The sequence below is a fragment of the Eulemur rufifrons genome, chromosome 17, assembly GCF_041146395.1.
Source record: "Eulemur rufifrons isolate Redbay chromosome 17, OSU_ERuf_1, whole genome shotgun sequence".
Lineage (NCBI taxonomy): Eukaryota > Metazoa > Chordata > Mammalia > Primates > Lemuridae > Eulemur > Eulemur rufifrons.
The window spans coordinates 37,859,781-37,879,062 of record NC_090999.1 but is presented as its reverse complement, the minus strand read 5'-3'; the positions used below and the strand labels follow the sequence as shown (position 1 = coordinate 37,879,062).

At 37.4% G+C, this 19,282-nt stretch overlaps 1 protein-coding gene across 5 annotated transcripts in view; it reads left to right on the top strand.

Moving 5' to 3' along the window:
• PDE4D (phosphodiesterase 4D) overlaps nucleotides 1-19,282 on the top strand; it is a 794,445-nt gene that overhangs the window by 574,936 nt on the left and 200,227 nt on the right. For all 5 annotated transcript variants that reach the window (XM_069492690.1, XM_069492691.1, XM_069492692.1 and 2 more), the window contains exon 2: nucleotides 15,391-15,582. In XM_069492690.1, the coding sequence (XP_069348791.1) occupies nucleotides 15,391-15,582 (192 nt within the window). The remainder of the gene's footprint in view (nucleotides 1-15,390; nucleotides 15,583-19,282) is intronic.

Here is a 19,282-nt window from a genome sequence, read left to right as displayed (position 1 = left end):
ATTGTAATTCACTTTTACAGACAAGAGTAGCTATTCAAGGAAATAACATAGTCACATTTTCCCACCACCTCAAGCTATTTCCTTCTCCTTTCTCCCTTCCTTCCTCCCTCCCTCCTTCCCTCCTTTCCTCTCCTTTCTTCCTTTCTTCCCTTCCTCAGTTCCTTTCTTCCTTTCCTCCGTCCTTCCATTCAACCACACACACAGTCCCAACAGCGGTGTAGAGAGTGGCGTGGAGGAGCAGGGCACATGGCGGGGACACAACCCAGGAGGCTGATGAGGACAACTTTGGCACACCTTCCCTCTCACATGAGCCCAGGGTGGAGGACTATGAGCTGAGTTCAGTGCTGTCCAGATGGAACCAGGAATGCCGAAGCTAGAAGGGAACTTGGAGATCAGCAAGTCTGGTGTTCCCAACCTGACAACACATTGCATTGCTTTGACAGCTTTTTAGAAATACAGATTCCTGGGTCCAGCTCCACTCTGACTCAGAGTATCCAAAAGGAAGCCTAAGAATCTGTATTTTTAAAAGCCGCTCCAAAGGTATGTGTGGACCAGTAATTGAGAATGACTAGTAGTCAATCTCTTTATTTTATTGATGAAGTAACTAAGTCCTCAAGAAGCAAGAGGCTTGCCAGAATCACAAGTTGGTGGTGGCACAGTGAGAACTCAAATTCAGGGCTCCCAATTTTCAACCCAGTAGTATAGGCCAGGGTTAGTTCTTTGTATTATAAAGAACTGCATTCCTTTTCTCTACAATATTCTTTAGAATATAAAGTGGTTATTCCTTTATCTTGCACAGCTAGTCTGATATGTTTAATTTAACTAGATGGTTGCTTGCTGTATCTTTCTCTAAGTATTATCAAACATTTACCATACACTATAAGGTGCTACAATATTAGTAGGGTGATTAACAAGGTTACCAAAATGTAGGACGCTTGGTATAATCACTTTCAAGTTGTTTCATTCTATTATTTAGAGACGTGTAAACACATCCATTCATTTCAGCAAAATGTCATGTTCTACGCAAAGATTTTAAACAATGTGCTCAGCTAGATAATATCTCTAAGTGAGTTCCAATAGGGGACATTAAACCAAGCATTTGTCTTTGTTTCAAGCTTTATGAAATTAAAAGTAATCCAATTATTCAATCCTTCATTTAACTCTTTAGTCCAAAGATCAGAAGACTGGTTTGAGACACAATTTAGCCACTCAAATCTATGAGACTCTGGACTCATCATTAATTCCTCTCTACTGCAAATGAGGGTGATAGCCCACACCCCACTCCCACTGCCTGTTCCCAGGGTCACTATGTGAATCCCACTGGCCAATGGTTGTGAAAGGGTTCTAGAAACAGCGTGGGAGGACATAAAAGGCACAAGAGGGAAAGACCTTTGAGAAGAAATCTTTTGTCTCCCCAGGACAGGTTATAGGACTGTCACAGGCAGAGATGGAGCTCTTGGACACAGCAAATGGATGAAGCACCAAAGGTGCCCTGAGAGATTATTTTCACGAGGCCTGAGGGCTCACATACTTTAGTGGGATTAGTGGCATACATGGTATTGGAACTGGTCATTACGCTGCAAGTTTAAAGGACAGCTGGGTAGGAAGAATCCAAAAGCAGGATAGGCATAGATGTGGTTTTGGATTTTTTTCCCCTCTTATCAAATTTAAATTTGAGTTCTCAATTTTATGGAAAAAGAAAAAGAAGGATAAGACAGTCATATTTTAAGATTTTAAGAAGTTTTAAAGATATGAAAAAACAGAGATGATACCTACACTGAATGCTTATAAAAACTCCCATTTGGGTTTCATGAAGTACAGGGATCTGCTCACTCTGTAATTCTCAAGGCCTATTTTCGAAATTTGGTCAAAATTAAATTTCAAAGGTCCAGCAAAGTATATAATCATGTTTGGGTTCTTTTTTTCCCCTCAAGTCAAGTTTTTAAAAGTGACTTCTATTCTTTTCTAGACTAGCTTAGTTTAATGTGTGGGAAAAAAAGTAGAATTTATTTTATAAAATATATTTTTCTGTAAAACTAAGAGCATTTAAAATTAAATTATCCACCAGTGGTATTCATTTTATATAAGCAGGCTGGAAATTGTGGTTCTGTTTACATATTTACACTATGGTGGTACAGTGTAGTACTAAATATTTTACAGGCCAGAAATCAAAACAATTACAATTGCTATTAGGAAACACTAAATCTGAGATTCTGGCATGACCATCTATAGTCAGTTAGAGAAATCTTTGCTGGGTTGAAAGGCTGTCTCGTTACAGATGGCCTTGTTTACCCTGTACTCAGAGCTCCATGTACCATTTTGGGCTCCTCATTTAAAAAGCATAAGTCATTCTTAAAAAGGAGTATAAGTGGGAAATAAAATGGGAGCCAAGCTTATACAGAATGAGTTCTACAAAGAAGAGAAAAAGAAAGATGAAATACACGTAGCTGAATACCATACCCTATCCAGAGAATAGATGAGTTGGTGTAAAATGAATGAATATATCCAAATATTTGAGAGATATCATTGCATAAAAATGAGAGGAATTTTAATGGCTGAAGAAATAAAATTTAACTTTTGTTTTTAAACGTAGTTAATGTCAAAGCAAAGAGGGTCAGCAACGCACATTGTTTCTCAACTTGAGATGATTAGAAAAGAGGTCAAATGCATTTAGAAACCAGCTGTGCACTTATCTTGGCTGTGGACGTGGCAAGTCAACAGGGTTTATGAACAGTCTCACCATGAATTTGGTCATTCTGAAGGGAAAAATAAATCCCAATTTACTTTAGGAGCAGAAGAAGCTCAATGCCACTACTACAGTCCTTGTGTCTTCTGAGTGCACTCCATTCTTTCTCCCAGTCTGGCAGTAGTGGGTAATTGTTGATGAATATTTGTGGAGCAGATAGATTACTCTTTTCTGTGACCTACTCTACCCACCTCAGGATGTATTGATCCTTTGAGTTTGATCTCTAAGGTGGCAATAAAGTGTTCCTGAGAGCAGAAATACATGGAAGTTCAGTGAAGGAGAGCTGAAATTTGACACCACTCCCATTATTTCTGGAGTCACCTCCTTTCCTTCCTCTAGAGAGGCATATTTGGCTCTACAAGGGCTTTTAGGCTATGCGTTCTGAAAAGGAAGGGCCTTAGGCACCTACAACATTCCCAGTCTGAAGAACCAACTCTGCCCTGATTCCACTGCAGATGAACTAGACAACAGTGAAGAGTGGTTCTAGTCTAGATTTGGATGAACTGTGAAGTCGTCCTAGAATTTTTTCATAGACTCTCCCCCATATCCCTAGAAATGTACACATTCAGAATGTTGTTTTATTGTAGAATCACATTCTTAATAAAGTAAGCCTAATTTGGGGATATTTTTTAAAATAGAATTTTTTATTGATATATAATATTTAAATCTTATAGGGTACATGTGATATTGTGTTACATGCATGGAATGTTTAATGATCAAGTCAAGGTATTTAGGGTATCCATCACCTCAAGTACTTATCATTTCTATGTGTTGGGAATACTTTGAGTCCGATCTTCTAGCTATTTTGAAACATACAATACATTGTTGTTAACTATAGTCGCCCTACTCTGCTATGGAACATTAGAACTTACCCAATACCCAACCTCTCTTCATCCCTGCCCCCCTCACCCACCTCTCACACACACCTAATCACCCTTCCCAGCCTGTGGTAACTATCATTCTACTCTCTACCTTCATAAGATCCACTTTTTTAGCTCCTACAAAAGAGTGAGAACATGCAATATTTGTCTTTCTGTGCCTGGCTTATTTTGCTTAATGTTATAACCTCCAGTTCCATCTTTGTTGCTACAAATGACAGGATTTCATTCTTTTCTTTTTATGGCCAAGTAGTATTTCATTATGTATATATATCACATTATCTCTATCCATTTGTCCATTGATGAACACTTAAGTTGATTCCATGTCTTTACTATTATGAATAGTGCTGCAATAAACATAGGGTGGGTGCATCCCTTTGATGGGAATCCCTTTGATTTCCTTTCCTTTGGATAAATACTCAGTATTGATATTGCTGGATTGTATGGTAGTTCTATTTTTAGTTTTTTGAGAAATCTCCATAGTCCTATACTAATTTACATTCCCACCAACAGTGTATGAGTTCTCTTTTCTCTGCATCTTTGCCAGCATCCGTTATTTTTGTTTGTTTGTTTGTTTTTTAATAATAGCCGTTTTAACTGGGGTAAGATGATTTGTGGTTTTGATTCGTATTTTCCTGATCTTTAGTGATGCTGAACATTTTTTCCTATACCTGTTGGCCATTTGTATGTCTTCTGTTGAGAAATGTCTATTCATGTCCTTTGCCCACTTTTATATGGGAGTTTTTTCTTGGTGTTAAGTTGTTTGAGTTCCTTGTGTATTCTGGATATTTGTACTTGTTGGATAAATAGTTTGCAAAGATTTTCTCCCATTCAACAGATTGTCTCTTCACTCTGTTGATTATTTCCTTTCTTGTGTAGAAGCTTTTTAATTTAATACAGTCTCATTTGTATTTTAAAAATTTTTGGTGCCTGTGCTTCTGAAATCTTAAGGCAAACCTAGTTTGATCTAATACTCTGAAACCCCACTGGCTCAAGTGAAGCATGGGTACAAATCCTGAGTGTTGGTGACTCTTGGCCCTGTGTTTCTTCTGTAATCCATAGATTAGTTCATGTGTTAGCTTCATGCTTGAGTTGATCCTTTATGTCTTTACTGATTGTCATCAAGGCAGAACAGAACTGAACTTTGAGTCCACAGAACAATCACAACTGTGTGCAATGATTATAAACTTATTCTCTAACATCTCTTAAGCAGTTGGATAATAAGAAATGTCTTAATGAAAGCATATAACCAAGGAAGATCAAGGGAATAAAACATATCATATCAAGTGTGAAAATGATAAAGAGATAGTTGGTTTCACTTGGCCAGAGGCAGACTAAGTGTGAAATGTTTGAAAGTTTAGCATACTTTTAGTCCTGCCGGTTTAGTTTGGTGTGATGTAGTGCATTAAATGCTATCATGCTAACAAATAAACCCCCAAAATTAAATGAGGTAAAAATGAACTTCCTTCTTCATCAAGTAACTTTCTAGGGTGGTGTTGGGGACAAGGCAGCTGTCCTCGCTCTCAGTCAGGGAGCAGCATTTTCCTGTATCACGTTTCCAACATCCCTCGTGCTTCAGCATCCTCAGCATCCAGCTGGCAGACAAAAAACACCGAGATGAGCATGTGGGGGGAGTCATGAGCCAGTCTTGTGTGCGGCATGCGATATTTCTGCTCACGTCTAGTCACATGGCCAAATTTAATTGCGAGGGAGGCATGGAAAGGACTTATTAACTTCTTAGGAACAGGCAGAGAATGGAATTTGACAGACAGTAAGCAGAGTTTGCCGCATTCATGATCCTGATTATTGAACTCTATGCTTTTCCAAGATCATTTTGTCTTCAGGCAGGATTATGTATAGAACCATTTCAAGGAAATATGAAAATATTTCTTTATTCTTCAAAATCATTGTTGAATCCCACTGCCACTTAGGCAGCCCATCCAATGTCTTAAAACCTTTAAAATATAATTTGTAGCCATGCGTAATTCATCCAATATAAGGAATCATGAGGGAAAACTATTCTTAATATACTGATTACACAATGAGATGAGTGCTGTTTGGGGTGAGCATTTATAATATTTTTTATTCTCCGTGAGATATTTTAAAAGAATTGCAGAAGAGTGATTTTTTTATGATCATCATAGGATAATATTCTTATAATTGTATTGCCCTGGTAAGATTGAAGAAATGGCATGTAGTTCAGGCAATTCAGGCCACCTAGCCGTCTGAAGTTCTTCTCTGTTCTCTCTACCCCCATTAAAGTGGAAAACCCATCTGTTTGGGTCGTTGAGGTTGGAAACTGAGTAATATCACTTCTCCGAAATAGATTTAATAGTAGGGCTGACGAATGGTTTCCTGACCTGTTTGAGGGAGAGTCCAGACCCAGAGAAAAACATGGTATATGAGTTTCCATATCCGTTAGTCAAAAAGAATCAGACTTAAGTTATATTTTTAAAGGCAATTAAATAGTATAACTATTACAGTTTTGTTTTCAATGACAATCTTACCTAGACTTATACAACCACTTAATATATAATATTTTTAATCCTGAGTATTTTACAATGGATTCATAATTTAATAATTCTTATTCATTCAGCAATTAACTTTTAATAAGTATAAGTACATGACTAGCCAGGAATGCAATTGCAAATTGCATTTTAAAAACCCACCCCTCAAAAAGAAAATCATAGTCTCTGGGAAGACAGCTGTGGTTTAAAGATTATCCCTTTTCAGACTTTCAAAGTGATTTCAATATCCAACCTAGTGGAATAAACTAGGAAGAATAAACATGTGCAAATAACAAGACAATTTTTGAAAAATATGAATGAGTTTTGGAAATTTGGGGTATGAAAGAAAGGAAGAGAGAAAGAAGGAAAAGAAGAGGGAAAATGGAGAAGAAAGGAATGAAGAAAAAAATTAACTGAAATTAATTTACCTTTAAAAAAATAGAATGCCATGTTTCTACTTTCAGCCATCCCATTGCTTGTCTTATCCTTTCCTGCTCTATAATTACCCCAGCTCAAGCTCGGAGCCCCTCACTGGCCTGTTCCCTTCCCAGTTCTAGGAGGGCGGGGTGCTGGCAGCTGCACACAGTTACAGGTTTTTGTAAGATTTGAAAAAGTAAGAATTTTTTTGTATTATTTTTCTCAAAGCAGATTCTCAAAATTGTATAACCTTCCTGTGCCACAAAACCTAGATCTTGCCCCTGGTTGCATGGCTGATTGATTGGTGTTGAAACAGGGGGATATTCAAAATAACCCCCATTAAAATGCCTGCTAAGTGTTTTTCAAGATTATTTTTTAAATGAACTAATCAATCTCATTAATTGATAGGACGCTTTCTTTAAACAAGTGACCAATTCCTAGCCAAATTAAAAAAAATTATAATGAAGTTCATTTGAAGTAGAACTACACAGATAACCATGGTATATGATATGATAACAAAGATATAGTAAGTAGTGCCACATCTGAAGATATTCATGCAGTCACAATACAAATATTTATTGAGCAACTAATTAACGTGTGTGAGGCACTACTGTAAGTGCTGTGGATACATTAATGACCAAAACAGATAAAAATCTCTGTGCACTTACGGGGCTAACATTCTAATGGGGAGAGTAAGATGATAAAATAAGTAAAAAGTGAAGTCTATCAGAGGCTGTTGAATGCTGTGGAGAAAAAGTAAATGTAAGGAAAGTTAAAAAAAACAAAAGCCAGGAAATTAGAGATGTCAATTTTAAATAGGGCAGCATGGAAATATCTCACCATGAAGGTGACATTGAACTGATATCTGGAGAAAGAATAGTCCAGGCAGAGAGAAGTGCAAGTGCAAAGGCCCTGGGGAGAGAGCATTCATGTGTGTCTAAAGAACATCAAAGGACTAAGATGCTGAGGCAGAGTGAGTAAGAGGAAGAGATGTAGGTACAAGATGAGACCAGAGAGGCACCAGGTCCCAAATCAGGGAAGACCTTAAGCTACTGTGAAGACATAGTATTTACTCTAAATAAAATAGAATGCCACTAGGGGATGGTCAAGCAGGGACTTGCAAGGGTTAGGGTTAGGGTGAGGGTCTGATTTACATTTTAGCAGGATCATTCTGTCTGCAGTATAAAGAATAAATGCATGTGGGTGGGGAGAGAAGGAGGCATACCATTAAAATATCAGTGTTCCAATGTGGGCTTATTAAAGCAATTATAGTTACTCTATATCATAGGAAAAATAAATAAATATAGAAACACTTGTTAACAAGACACTGTTCCTCTTTGGGCTTTAGCTTGATGAAGCCCAGTTTTGAGGAAGACTATATTTCCAGTTTTGTGGAAATATAACACCTTAGAAGTGATCTCAGAAAGTACCAGGTTGGTAGTGACCGGCTGTGAACAGCACAAGAAAAGTTCATCTGAGTTAAAACTGAGTTAATCTTTGTGGGGCTGCATCTGACTCTCAGGCCCAGCCTGGCCTGGAGAGCAATTGGGTTCTTGGGAGTGGGGGGGTATTGAGTTTTCTTTGCTGTGCAGAAGCTTTTTATTTTGTTGTAGTCTCACTTGCCTATTTTAGCTTTTGTTGCCTGTGCTTGTCCGTGGATGAGAAGACTTATTATTGTTAAAATGTCCATACAGCCCAAAGCTATCTACAGATTCAGTGCAATTCTCATCAAAATCCCAATGGCATTTTTAACTAAAATAGAAAAGCTAAAATTCATAAAGAACCACAAAGGACCCTGAATAGCCAAAACAATCTTGAAAAAGAACAAAGCTGGAGGCCTCACACTTCCTGACTTCAAAACATATTACTAAGTTATATTAATCGAAACAGTGTAGTACTAGCATAAAGACATACAGACCAATGGACCAGAATAGAGAGAGACCCTAGAAATAAACCCACACATAAACAGTTAACTGATATTTGACAAGGGTGCCAAGAATATGCAATGGAGAAAGGAAAATTTCTTCAACAAATGGTGCTGGGGAAAACTGGCAAAATAATAAAATTGAACCTTTATTTTACAACATACACAAAAATCAACTCAACAGACTTAAATGTAAGACATGAACCTGTAAAACTCTTGGAAGAAAATGTAGGGGAAAAGCTTTATGGCATTGGTCTTAGCAATAATTTGAGGTATTTTCTTAAGTAAAGTTTCAGTTAAAAATTTTTTTTCTTAAAAATAATCACTAAAAAGTTATCTATAACCTCAAATAAAATAATTCTTGATTGGGGCTTTGTGGTTGTCTTCGTCAGCTCAGGCTGCGTAATAAAATAACCATATATTTGGTGGCTTAAACAGAAATTTATTTTCTCACAGTTCTGGATGCCGGGAAGTCCAAGATTCAGTTCCTACTTTTGCAGTTGGCTGCCTTCTCCCCCTGTCCTCACAGGGCACAGAGAGAGCACTCTGGTATCTCTTTCTCTTCTTATAAGGACACAAGCCCTATTGGATTAGAGCCCCAACCTTATGGCTTCATTTAACCTTTATCACCTCCTCACAGGTCCTTTGTCCAAATATAGTCACATTGGGGGTTAGAGGTTCAAAATATGAATTTTGGGGTAAACAATATTCAGTCTGTAACACTAGTCTAATAAACATTTTTCAGGAACATTAGCCTTTACCATATCATTCCATTAAAAATCTAGTAAGCAAGTCAAGCTTACCCCTTCTCATTTCCAGTCCAGACATCAAGCTCATACTATCATTTTCATCTTGAATTTCTTAATTGCCCAATGTTACTTGGGAGTGTCGCTGACAAGCCAGAAACAAATGCTGTAAATTTCTAGACATCACCTGATATATTACTAATAAAGAAGCCTGTACCCTTCACCTTTGTGCCAGGCTTTTGTTTATAAAAACCATCTGTGAAAACAAAGGGCAAAATGTTCCTGTTCTTAAATATCTGTCCTCTGTGCAAATATATGTGTAATGAAAGCTAACACATGTAGTATTTAACTGTGTAATCTAGTAAAGTAGCTAAACATCATGTCCTCTCAAGGTATCCTATTTAAATGTGATAGGCAGCTTTATGATTGGGAAAGATTGCCATCTGCACGTATCACCGTAAAATGCTATTTTCTACAGCCTCAACTCTATAGATAATCAGAGAAAGTAAATGTTAAAATGGTGAATTTTGAGCATCTGTATTTTCTTGGCTCCAGAAAAGCTATTTGACCTATGGGGAACTTCTGAATGGGGAAATATCACTGGAATTAATTACAAACAAATTTTATAACCTTGTGATACAGATAACAATGGGTAAAATATTTGCTATTATAAAGAGACAAAAAAAAAAAAACCATTTATATGTAATCATCTAGTTCTAGTTACTCTTCCTTTAAGCTCAAAGGCAAGCCTCCTCTACCCCACCGTGGCAAAGCACCAAAATGGATTCTATTATTGTACAGCCAGCAGCATGGGCTACAATATACATGGGAGAGTTGGGCGCTGGAAAATAAACAGCAATGTAAGCGTGACCTGAGGTCTCCACGCTACACCCTGTGCCTGGAGACTGACGTCTAAAGGACTGTTTCTGCTCATTATATTCAGCTGGTGCCCCACCTAGGTTGTTGGGACCTCTAAGCCTTCCACGTTTCCTAGCAGGAAATTGTTCTTTCTCCTCAGTGAGGAATATCTAGAGAAAGATCAATAGTCTCCGCCCTCTCCCCAGATGTTATCACCCTGGAATTGTGGAGTGGGGTGGAGACGGACAAGCAGCTGAAGTTGTGAGAGCAATCTGGCTCCAGCATTTGCCACCTCATTGATTGCCAGGGCTGATTCAGTGATTGTCCCTCATCTCCCTTCCTCTCTCATCTCTCCCTCTGGGTTCTGCCCAGGCCGATGACATAGATGGCAGATCCCCCTGCAAGGTAAAGAGTAATGTAAGTGAAAACAGTAGCTGCTAACTAATGGAAAGGTACTGGCTGCCAGGCAATGTGGTAAATGCTTTCCAAACATTTTCTCTTCTAATCCTTATAATGGCCCTAGAGCTGGGTACTGCAATTATCCTTGTCAGAAACTGAAAGCTTAGAAAGGTCCAGTAACTTGCCCAAGAGCATGCAACTGGAAAGTAGCAGAACCAAAATTTAAAGTTTAACCTGTATTTTCTAACTCCCAAATAATTGTCTTAACAGGAACATTTTTGGTTGATCTACATTGTCAACACGCCATTATTCTCAATGCATAGCAGAAGGGGCAGCTCGCAGATGCTCCTGGCATGAGTGGAGGCTCCCAGTGTTCCCAGCAGCGTTCAGCAGGGTCTTTCCCTTGGGAGCTCTTCATAGATGCTTTGGTAATGGGGACCGCTGTTGATAGAGGATCCTAGCAACTGATGCACTGGGGCCTCTTCTGTGTCTTGCCTACTTCAGGCTTCGTAGGGGGCCAGTGCTGAGTATAAGGTGCTGAGGTCTAGGCTAGATGAGGGGAGCTATTTACCCAGGACAGTGGCAGGACTCTGGCTCAGGGGAGAACCCACATCATGGTCAAGAAGAGAAAGTATTTAAAACAGGGAAGCAGAGTCCAGGATCAGGCCAAAGAGATGAGACATGGTCCTGAGAAGACAAATATTTACAAGGTCACTAGACAGGAAGTATGGGAGCAGTCAAGCATGGGAGCTGGGTGGAAGGTGGGTTGGGACTGCACTGTCACACAGTAATTCCACTGAAATGGACAGCGTGGAGAGCTGGGAGCAGTGTGTTTATTGGTCGGTTTTTCTGATATCTGTTTGCCTTTTGTGGGGGGCTGGTGCCACAGGAAGGGCTGGGCCTGAGGAGGGCTTGGCCCTGACTAGTGCCAGCCACACACAGCCTTCTGAACACAACAGGCCAGCTGGTCGTTACTCATATGGCTCCCCCATGAGGGACCACATACCACTGCACTGCTCCTCCACACCTGCCTTTTGGTAAAAGCAACATGTACGTGCTTGAATTGTATTAAGGGACGCAAACATGTGGAACAATAGAGCATCTCACTTAGTTCCATTCACTAAGCCTCTTCATAGACCCTCTGATCCTCCCTTAAATCCAAATGAAATCTCAAACTCTGTGAAGAAACCCACCACATGGATTATAGCAGAGAATCTTTTATATCCCTACTGTGTTGTGTTCAAAATTAAAAAAATCAAGCAATTTGGCAAATTCCAAAATCTTGGGTCATATGAAAACCTAGTCCCAGAATTAGCCTTCACATATGTGTTAAGGCTATAAATTAATCAGAATGTAACTTTCAAAGAGTTAAGACTTGAAGATCCATCCGGGTGAGGAAGCTAAAAGGTGTTCTTGTACTTTTTTAATGATTAGTAGGAAACCTTAAAAGAGATATAAACCATGTCTGTTCTCCTGTGCTTTAGAATCAGACAGCTTGAGCTTAAAACCCATTTATGAGCTGTGTGGCCTTGAACACATTATTAAACATAGAGGCACTTCTCCATGCCTCAGATTCCTCATGCTCAAATGGAAATGCAGTGCTTACTTTAAAGGGTTATTACAAGGCTTCAATGAGATAAATACATGTAAAGCACAGTGTCCAGCCCATGGAAAGTGCTCCAAAAGTTGTATTATTATTATCATCATTATCATTCTTGTAACCATCATCATACTTGGCTATGTTTATTCCCCTCAATTCTTTAATTACTTTCCCAAGCTTATGCTACTCTTATGGTTGGGCTCCATCTAATTGACAGTGAGCTAATAAGTAGTCTAATTCTCAGCTGACTTACTACCCACTGAGTGAAACGTACTGCCTTTTTAAATCCAAAACTAACCTCTCCGAAGGCAAGCTCCCTAGTTCTAATATTTGAAAGATTTAATGAACAAGCCTTTTTGAGGGAGGAGGGTTTCCTTTTATTTTATATTTTTTCTTTGTTGCTTTCTACTCTGTTTTCTGCTTTTTATTTACTAATAGTTGAAAAAACAATACATTTATTTTAACAAATCAAACAATCTGAAAGTACACATATAAGTGAAATGTAATAGCCTTGCGCATCTACTCTCCTGGGATTTCAATATTAAAAGTTGCTGTGTGTCCTTCCACATATTTCTTTTTAACAAGCTTCTGCTTGATACCCTTTGGCCTAGCTTTCCATAAACACATCCAGCTCTACCTGTTAGGTTGAACCATACAAAATTGCCATTTTTACAGGTCACCACTATTCTTTAATATCAACTCTCAAATGGAGCCTGACACTAAATTTCCTGTTTTATACTCATGACTTTCTCATTCTTTCTTGGTTTTGCTTTTGCTGGTTCACTTTTGATGGACACCCTCCATCCCCACCCCGACTCTATTCTGCCTGGACATTTTTAACCTGCCTTTCAAAGACATGCATCCTTCAGCTTCTTAAACTCCTTTTACATTCATTGTCTAAATCACATATTCTGATTGTCTATATAACACAATTTAGTATTTCAGTATTTATATACTATTTAATACAGATTTCAGATGTTTGGGGTTTTTTTCTCTAGTTGTTTCATGTCCTGCTCCCTTAACCAGACTTAGTAAGTGCCATGCAGAAAAGTGCTATGTTTAACATATCTGTATTTAATCAAGTGCTAATCTAAGGACATAGGAGAAAATGTAAAAGTTTGTTCATTGAATTTTTCAGAGTGCAAAGTCTCTTTTCCCATAAGGTCATTCATCAATCTGGTATTTGCTAATGCTTCAGACTAGAGAGTCTCAGTAATATTACTTTTTCTTGATAATGAATTTTAATTATAGGAGCATTTAATAGAATGGAAATCAGTTATGCAAATGATCTCATACCCTAGGTCCACTTCCCAAAACAAACTGTATTCTGAGAAAACTTGTGTTACCAAAAATTAGAGTGATTCCCCAGATTATTAATGATACTCATGTTATTTTGCCACAACAGGATAAGTATTCAGTGAATTGTTATGGAAATTCAATTAAATCTTCTTGAGTTTTTTAATAAGTAAAAGTCTAATAAAACATCTGTAATCATTTTTAGATCCTCATTCTTAATGTTTGTACAGCTAGTACTGTTATTACTTAGATTAATATTATTTTATCAATATTTGTAATTCTTATAGATTGTGAAATTTTCTTTTTTGGATGATATTTAAGAGATTGTTTTCATGAGTCTTTAAGAAGTAGACAATACAGGCCTTTAAGGTTACTTAAAATAGATTTTCCTGTTAGGCATGAATTTACCCATCCCTTCCAGCCCCCCTCACCTGCTTGTTTTCCAATGAATATTATTTCCATATGTGTATGTAAGTGTTGATCAATTAGTTCCAATTTAATGGTGAGTACATGTGGTGTTTGTTTTTCTATTCTCGTGGTACTTCACTTAGAAGAATGGTCTCCAGTTCCATCCAGGTTAAGGGGTATTAGTTCATTTTTTTGTAGCTGAGTAGTACTCCGTGGTGTACATATACCACATTTTATTAATCCACTCATATATTGATGGGCACTTGGGTTGTTTCCACATCTTTGCAACAACACCTAATGGGTACAATGCACACCAGCTGGGGGATGGGCACACTTTACAACCCTGACTCAAATGGTACAAAAGCAATTTATGTAACCAAAATATTTGTACTGCCATAATATTCTGAAATAAAAGTAAAATAAAGTAAACACTGGTAAATATTAAAAAAAAAAAAAAGATTTTCCTTGTTTAAAAAAACAATCTCCATCTAGTGGACAAATTTTTATATGACAACATCCAGGGAAAAATAGCAAGGGCCCTGAAATACACCCTATCAAGCATTTTCTGACTTATTAATAAATGTTTTGATTTTAATAGGTAATATTATATCAAAAAATGTTAAATGTTTTAAGATATTTAGCAATATTTGTTCCCAAATGTATAGTGGAGGGTCTCTGTAAGTTAAGACTGACTGAATTAATTTGAAAAAATTATAATAAAAAATACAAATTACTGTTTTAAAATTCAGTATTTACTCAGTCGAACTGAGAAAAACTAAATCAAGGAGGTTGGGTAGTTAGGGGCACAGAAGGCGAGGTGGGGGTAGCCTGTGACAAGGAGGTGGTGGTTCGATGAGGGCAGCATTAATACCGAGGGAAGAGGATCGTAAGCTGAAGCTGGGAAGACAATTAATTGTATTATAATTGAGCACAGATGGTTAAGCCTTTCAGTCTAGCCAAGAAATCTGGACTTCATCCTGAGCACAATAGTGAGTTACTGAAGAATTGTAAACTGAAGAATGACGTAGTAGGATTTGATTTTAAGAAGAGTCATACTTGGTACAGGGTAGAAAATGGATTCAAGAGACTAACATAAAGGCTGTTATAATAATGGTCGGAGTTGATGAGTTGGTGGTGGGGTGGAGGGAAGTGGATACACCAGAAATTAGTGATTGAATAGGTGTAGTGGGGAAGGTGGGAGACGCCCAGGCTTACAGGACTGATGCATAGGCACATAAGGAGCACTTGTCGAATTGAACTCAAATATTTAGTGCATTACTATGTATTTGTTATTTCCCAAAAAGGAATTCTGCATTTAGAAGATTATTTTTTGCAAAATGGTTCGTTTTTAAGTGATGTTGAGTTTAAAAATACCTATGTCTTGTATCTGGTCAGTTAACCACAGTATTGAAAAGCTCAGGAAAAGAATGTGAAGTGGGTTTTTTTTACTTTTGTCTATTTCAGTATTATCATTTTTTAACAGCAGGAATCATCTGTAAATTTGATTCCTGCTAATTCCACTGTCAATTTCTAAACAGAAGCTAAACCCCTTGCTAAAACATCCACAGGCGAATGTTCACAGCAACATAATTCCTTCTCCTTCATTTTCAGTTTTGACGTGGACAATGGAACATCTGTGGGACGAAGTCCCTTGGATCCCATGACCAGCCCAGGATCTGGGCTAATTCTCCAAGCAAATTTTGTCCACAGTCAACGCCGGGAGTCCTTCCTGTATCGATCCGACAGCGATTATGACCTTTCTCCAAAGTCTATGTCCCGGAACTCCTCCATTGCTAGTGATATGTAAGTATAAAGGTGGGCAAAAAGAAGAGGGAGCTCCTATGGAAAATCAAGTAAATTTAAATCTAGAGTTGATAATGTAATAAAACCAATGATTTTTGTTCAACTGCATCATTCTCCTCTAATATAGAAAAAATAATAAAATTATACAAGCTATACAAAATGAATGGTAGATTTAACTTGACTATACTGTCACTCTTGATAAGAAACATTTATTTTCCCAGAAAATACATTGCCTGGGAAAAGTGAGAATTAAATTTTTAATTCAAAATGACACTTAAATTGTTAATTTAGATTTATGTAGGACCTGAGTTTTAGCTACCCAGCCACATGGATATTTTCTAATATTTTGAAAAGCTTTAAACTCACTTTGAATATCCCTGTGATATTAGAGTGGATAGCATTTTGAACATATTTCAATTGATGCATCTAAAAGTGTTAACATTGGTTTGCCAGATCATTCGAGAAATCTTTGTGGGGTTTTGTCCAAATTAAAACAGTTTTAAAATATGAATCACTAGAGGCAAACACAGAAAACATTAGACAGACTTGAATATCATTTAAGACATGACACAGTTTGGAAAATAATTAAAACTGACAAGCAGGTTTGCAGATCATAGACCAGCATTAGCTTATTTTCTCAGTGCATTCCATTCTCATGTCTACTGTAGTGTTCCTATTCTTTTTATGTTCAGGAGGCTTCTAGATAGGTCCTTCCTCTCACTCAATACCTACACTGTCATTTGTGGTAACTCTGCCTCTGCATAGAATTGTCTTCCACTTTCCTCCTTTGGATCTATACATTTGTCCAATAACATTCGCCACCTCTCATGAGACCACCTCAAAAACTCATAAGAGGTTACAATTCATCTTATAGGAATTTGGTGGAAGGGTGCAGAAAATACCAGGCTAAGGGAACATTTGCTAAAGGTGAGGCGTGGAAAATCATGACTCAATTAAGGAATGACAGTCTGCTTGGTGTGAATTGCAAAACATGGCAAGAGAGAAAGGAGATTTACATACAGTCTATGGGACCCAAGAGACACAGAGGTTTTTAGCTGGGGTTTGGCATGATTACATTCTTGTTTTTATTGCATTCTGTTTACTCTATTGTTGAATGATTGCATAATGAAGTGACTATGGGGAAGTGGTTTGTGTCTAAATTCACAGAAACAAAGCAGGCTAAATATGATGATGATCTAGATCAAGGAAGTGGCTGCAGAAGGAAGAGGTTGGTTGAGAGGCAAGAGCCAAGAGGCTAACAGAATGTTGTGTTTGTGTGTATGTTTGTATGTTTGTGGAGGGTACAGCCAGTGGGGAAGGAGAATCAAAGAGAATGCTAATGCTTTGACCCTGAATGAGTAAATAAATGGTGATGTTAACAGGAGGGACAAAGAACAGAGAGTAGACCACACGAGGGCAGATATTAGGTAATGAATTTGACTTTTACACAGTGAGGCTGGGGAAATGAGACAACAGTTAAAGTACAAGGACAGAGCAGAAATAACAAGTCCAGAGGACCTGGAGAAATTAGAAGAAGCAATTACCTTTTATAATTACTACATCTTTGAGCGACAACTGAGTGGAGCCTCTTATTCAGGTAATAGGATTAGGAGCCTGGTGGGTTGAGGAGTGAATTGAAAGCAGAGATATGAGCAAGTGCACACATCTCTTTAGAAGGTTGATGAGCAAAGCGGAGAGAGCGAGCTCAGGCTGCTTGAGGGAGAATTAAGTTCAAGGGGGAAAGGTTTTTTTGAATTCAAGATCCTTGAGCTGAGGGAAGGCTCCAGAAGATAGAATGAGACTAAAAACTCAAGGAAAAAAACGGTTAAAGATGAATCTGTAGTTCCAAAAATATGATCATGAGCTCAAGTAAAGAGACTATCCTTGGAAAAGTAGTAAAGAAAAGTATTGTATTCTTTAGGAAGAACAAAGAAGAACAAACTAAGTGAAAAAGGGAAATATAAATTTGGAGATGGAAGGGTAAGATGTTTGAGAATTGAGGGTACTAATCCCTACTTTTTCATTAAAGTAGAAAGTATAGCCATCAATAACCAAAGGAGACAGGGATGGGGCAGCTTGCGAAGAAGGGAAAAGCTTAAAAAAGCCACTATGCAGATCAAAACAGGGAATAGAATAGAGGTGAGTAGAATACTGAATGACAAATAATGTTGAATGAGTGAAGGACCAAGTTAAAAGTCATCCAGTCTAACTTCATCAAAGGTGAAACAACTTTGGTTTAGATAGAAACAAGGGAAAAATTCACAGTGAGTTAGTAGATCCTATTTAGATAGTTATGTGTTCTATTTTTTTAATTGTAGTAAATTGATTGTAGGGTACCAGTGTATAGATTGTTTCTTTCATACCCTCTACTCAAGTTATTAAATACTAAATATACACATGTATTTTATGAAACGCCTACATTTCATATTAAAATAGTACTTTTTATCTCCAAAGCAAACTTACAAGGATGACCTCAGTTTGCTCTGTACCTCAAGAATTTATCTGATTAGACTCACATAGGAATGATGAGATCAATCAGACCATGATGTAGAAAAATATATTGTATAAAAATAATATGTTGACATGTTTAGCTTTTCCATTCCCCCTGGGTATTTACATTGGAGCAATAAGGTTTTCCCTTGACACTGACTGACTCCTGAAAGGCATTCTTTCTACCAGAGAGATTAAGCCACTGTGGGAAGAAAGGTAAATAGAATAAATAATTACTCTTTCAATATTCAATCTGATCCTACACATATCTTCTACTATAAACGATTATGCCTGCTCTTCCTTTGACTTCTCATGTGGCCATGTGTAAACCTCAATTTTCTTGCCTGACCTAATTCATAACGCTATGAAGATTGTCCAATGTCTATAATTCAACTGTGCTTTATAGGGAATGATGTTACTGCATATTTTAATCACTTGATGATTTTATACTTATTGTTCTAGTTAAGCTTTCCTACCGAGAAAATCCCTTAGGAAGTTCAAATACAAACAGTACCAAATGAAAGTTTGGAATTATCTATTTGAATGAACTGTTCTAGAAAACCTTCAAATGCTCTTTAAGTAGTATGTAATTGTTTAATATATTGGGAAACTGAGAAGGAGAATAACCACCTCTTAGTAGATAGCGTGTCATCATCTTATTGTCTATAAATATGTACCAGTGAAATAGCTGAGGCACAAGAAGAAAGTAAGACCAATAATGGCAGCAATAACAGCACACATTATATGTGTATATCACCCTTATTTTTTCCAAGTATTTTTCCACCAACTATTTCATTTTATATTTTCACAGTCCTTTTGATAGGGACTGTTATGCCAGTTTACAGATTATGGGCCCAAGATCCGGTGAGCTTAATCTTTTTTAAAAGCATAAAAAACATTTTGATCTTTCTAGAAGAACATTATTTTGATAATTCCATTGTAAACAAAGTGCTGTACACTATTGCAGCAAAAACTGCTGAAAAACAGAAGTACTTGTTGAACAAACCCATTAGACCAAATGAATTACTTAGCACATAAAAAGTTGGTTAAGAATAAAATAAGATAAAATCTCAGACAAGTAACAAAGCAAAAATGCAACCAACTCTTAGAAAATATATACAAGTCTATAAGACTAGGCTAAACTCAGACCCTAAAAAATTAGCTTTTATAAGGCAGAAGAGAAGTTATTGGCAGCTTCTGTCAGAGACCA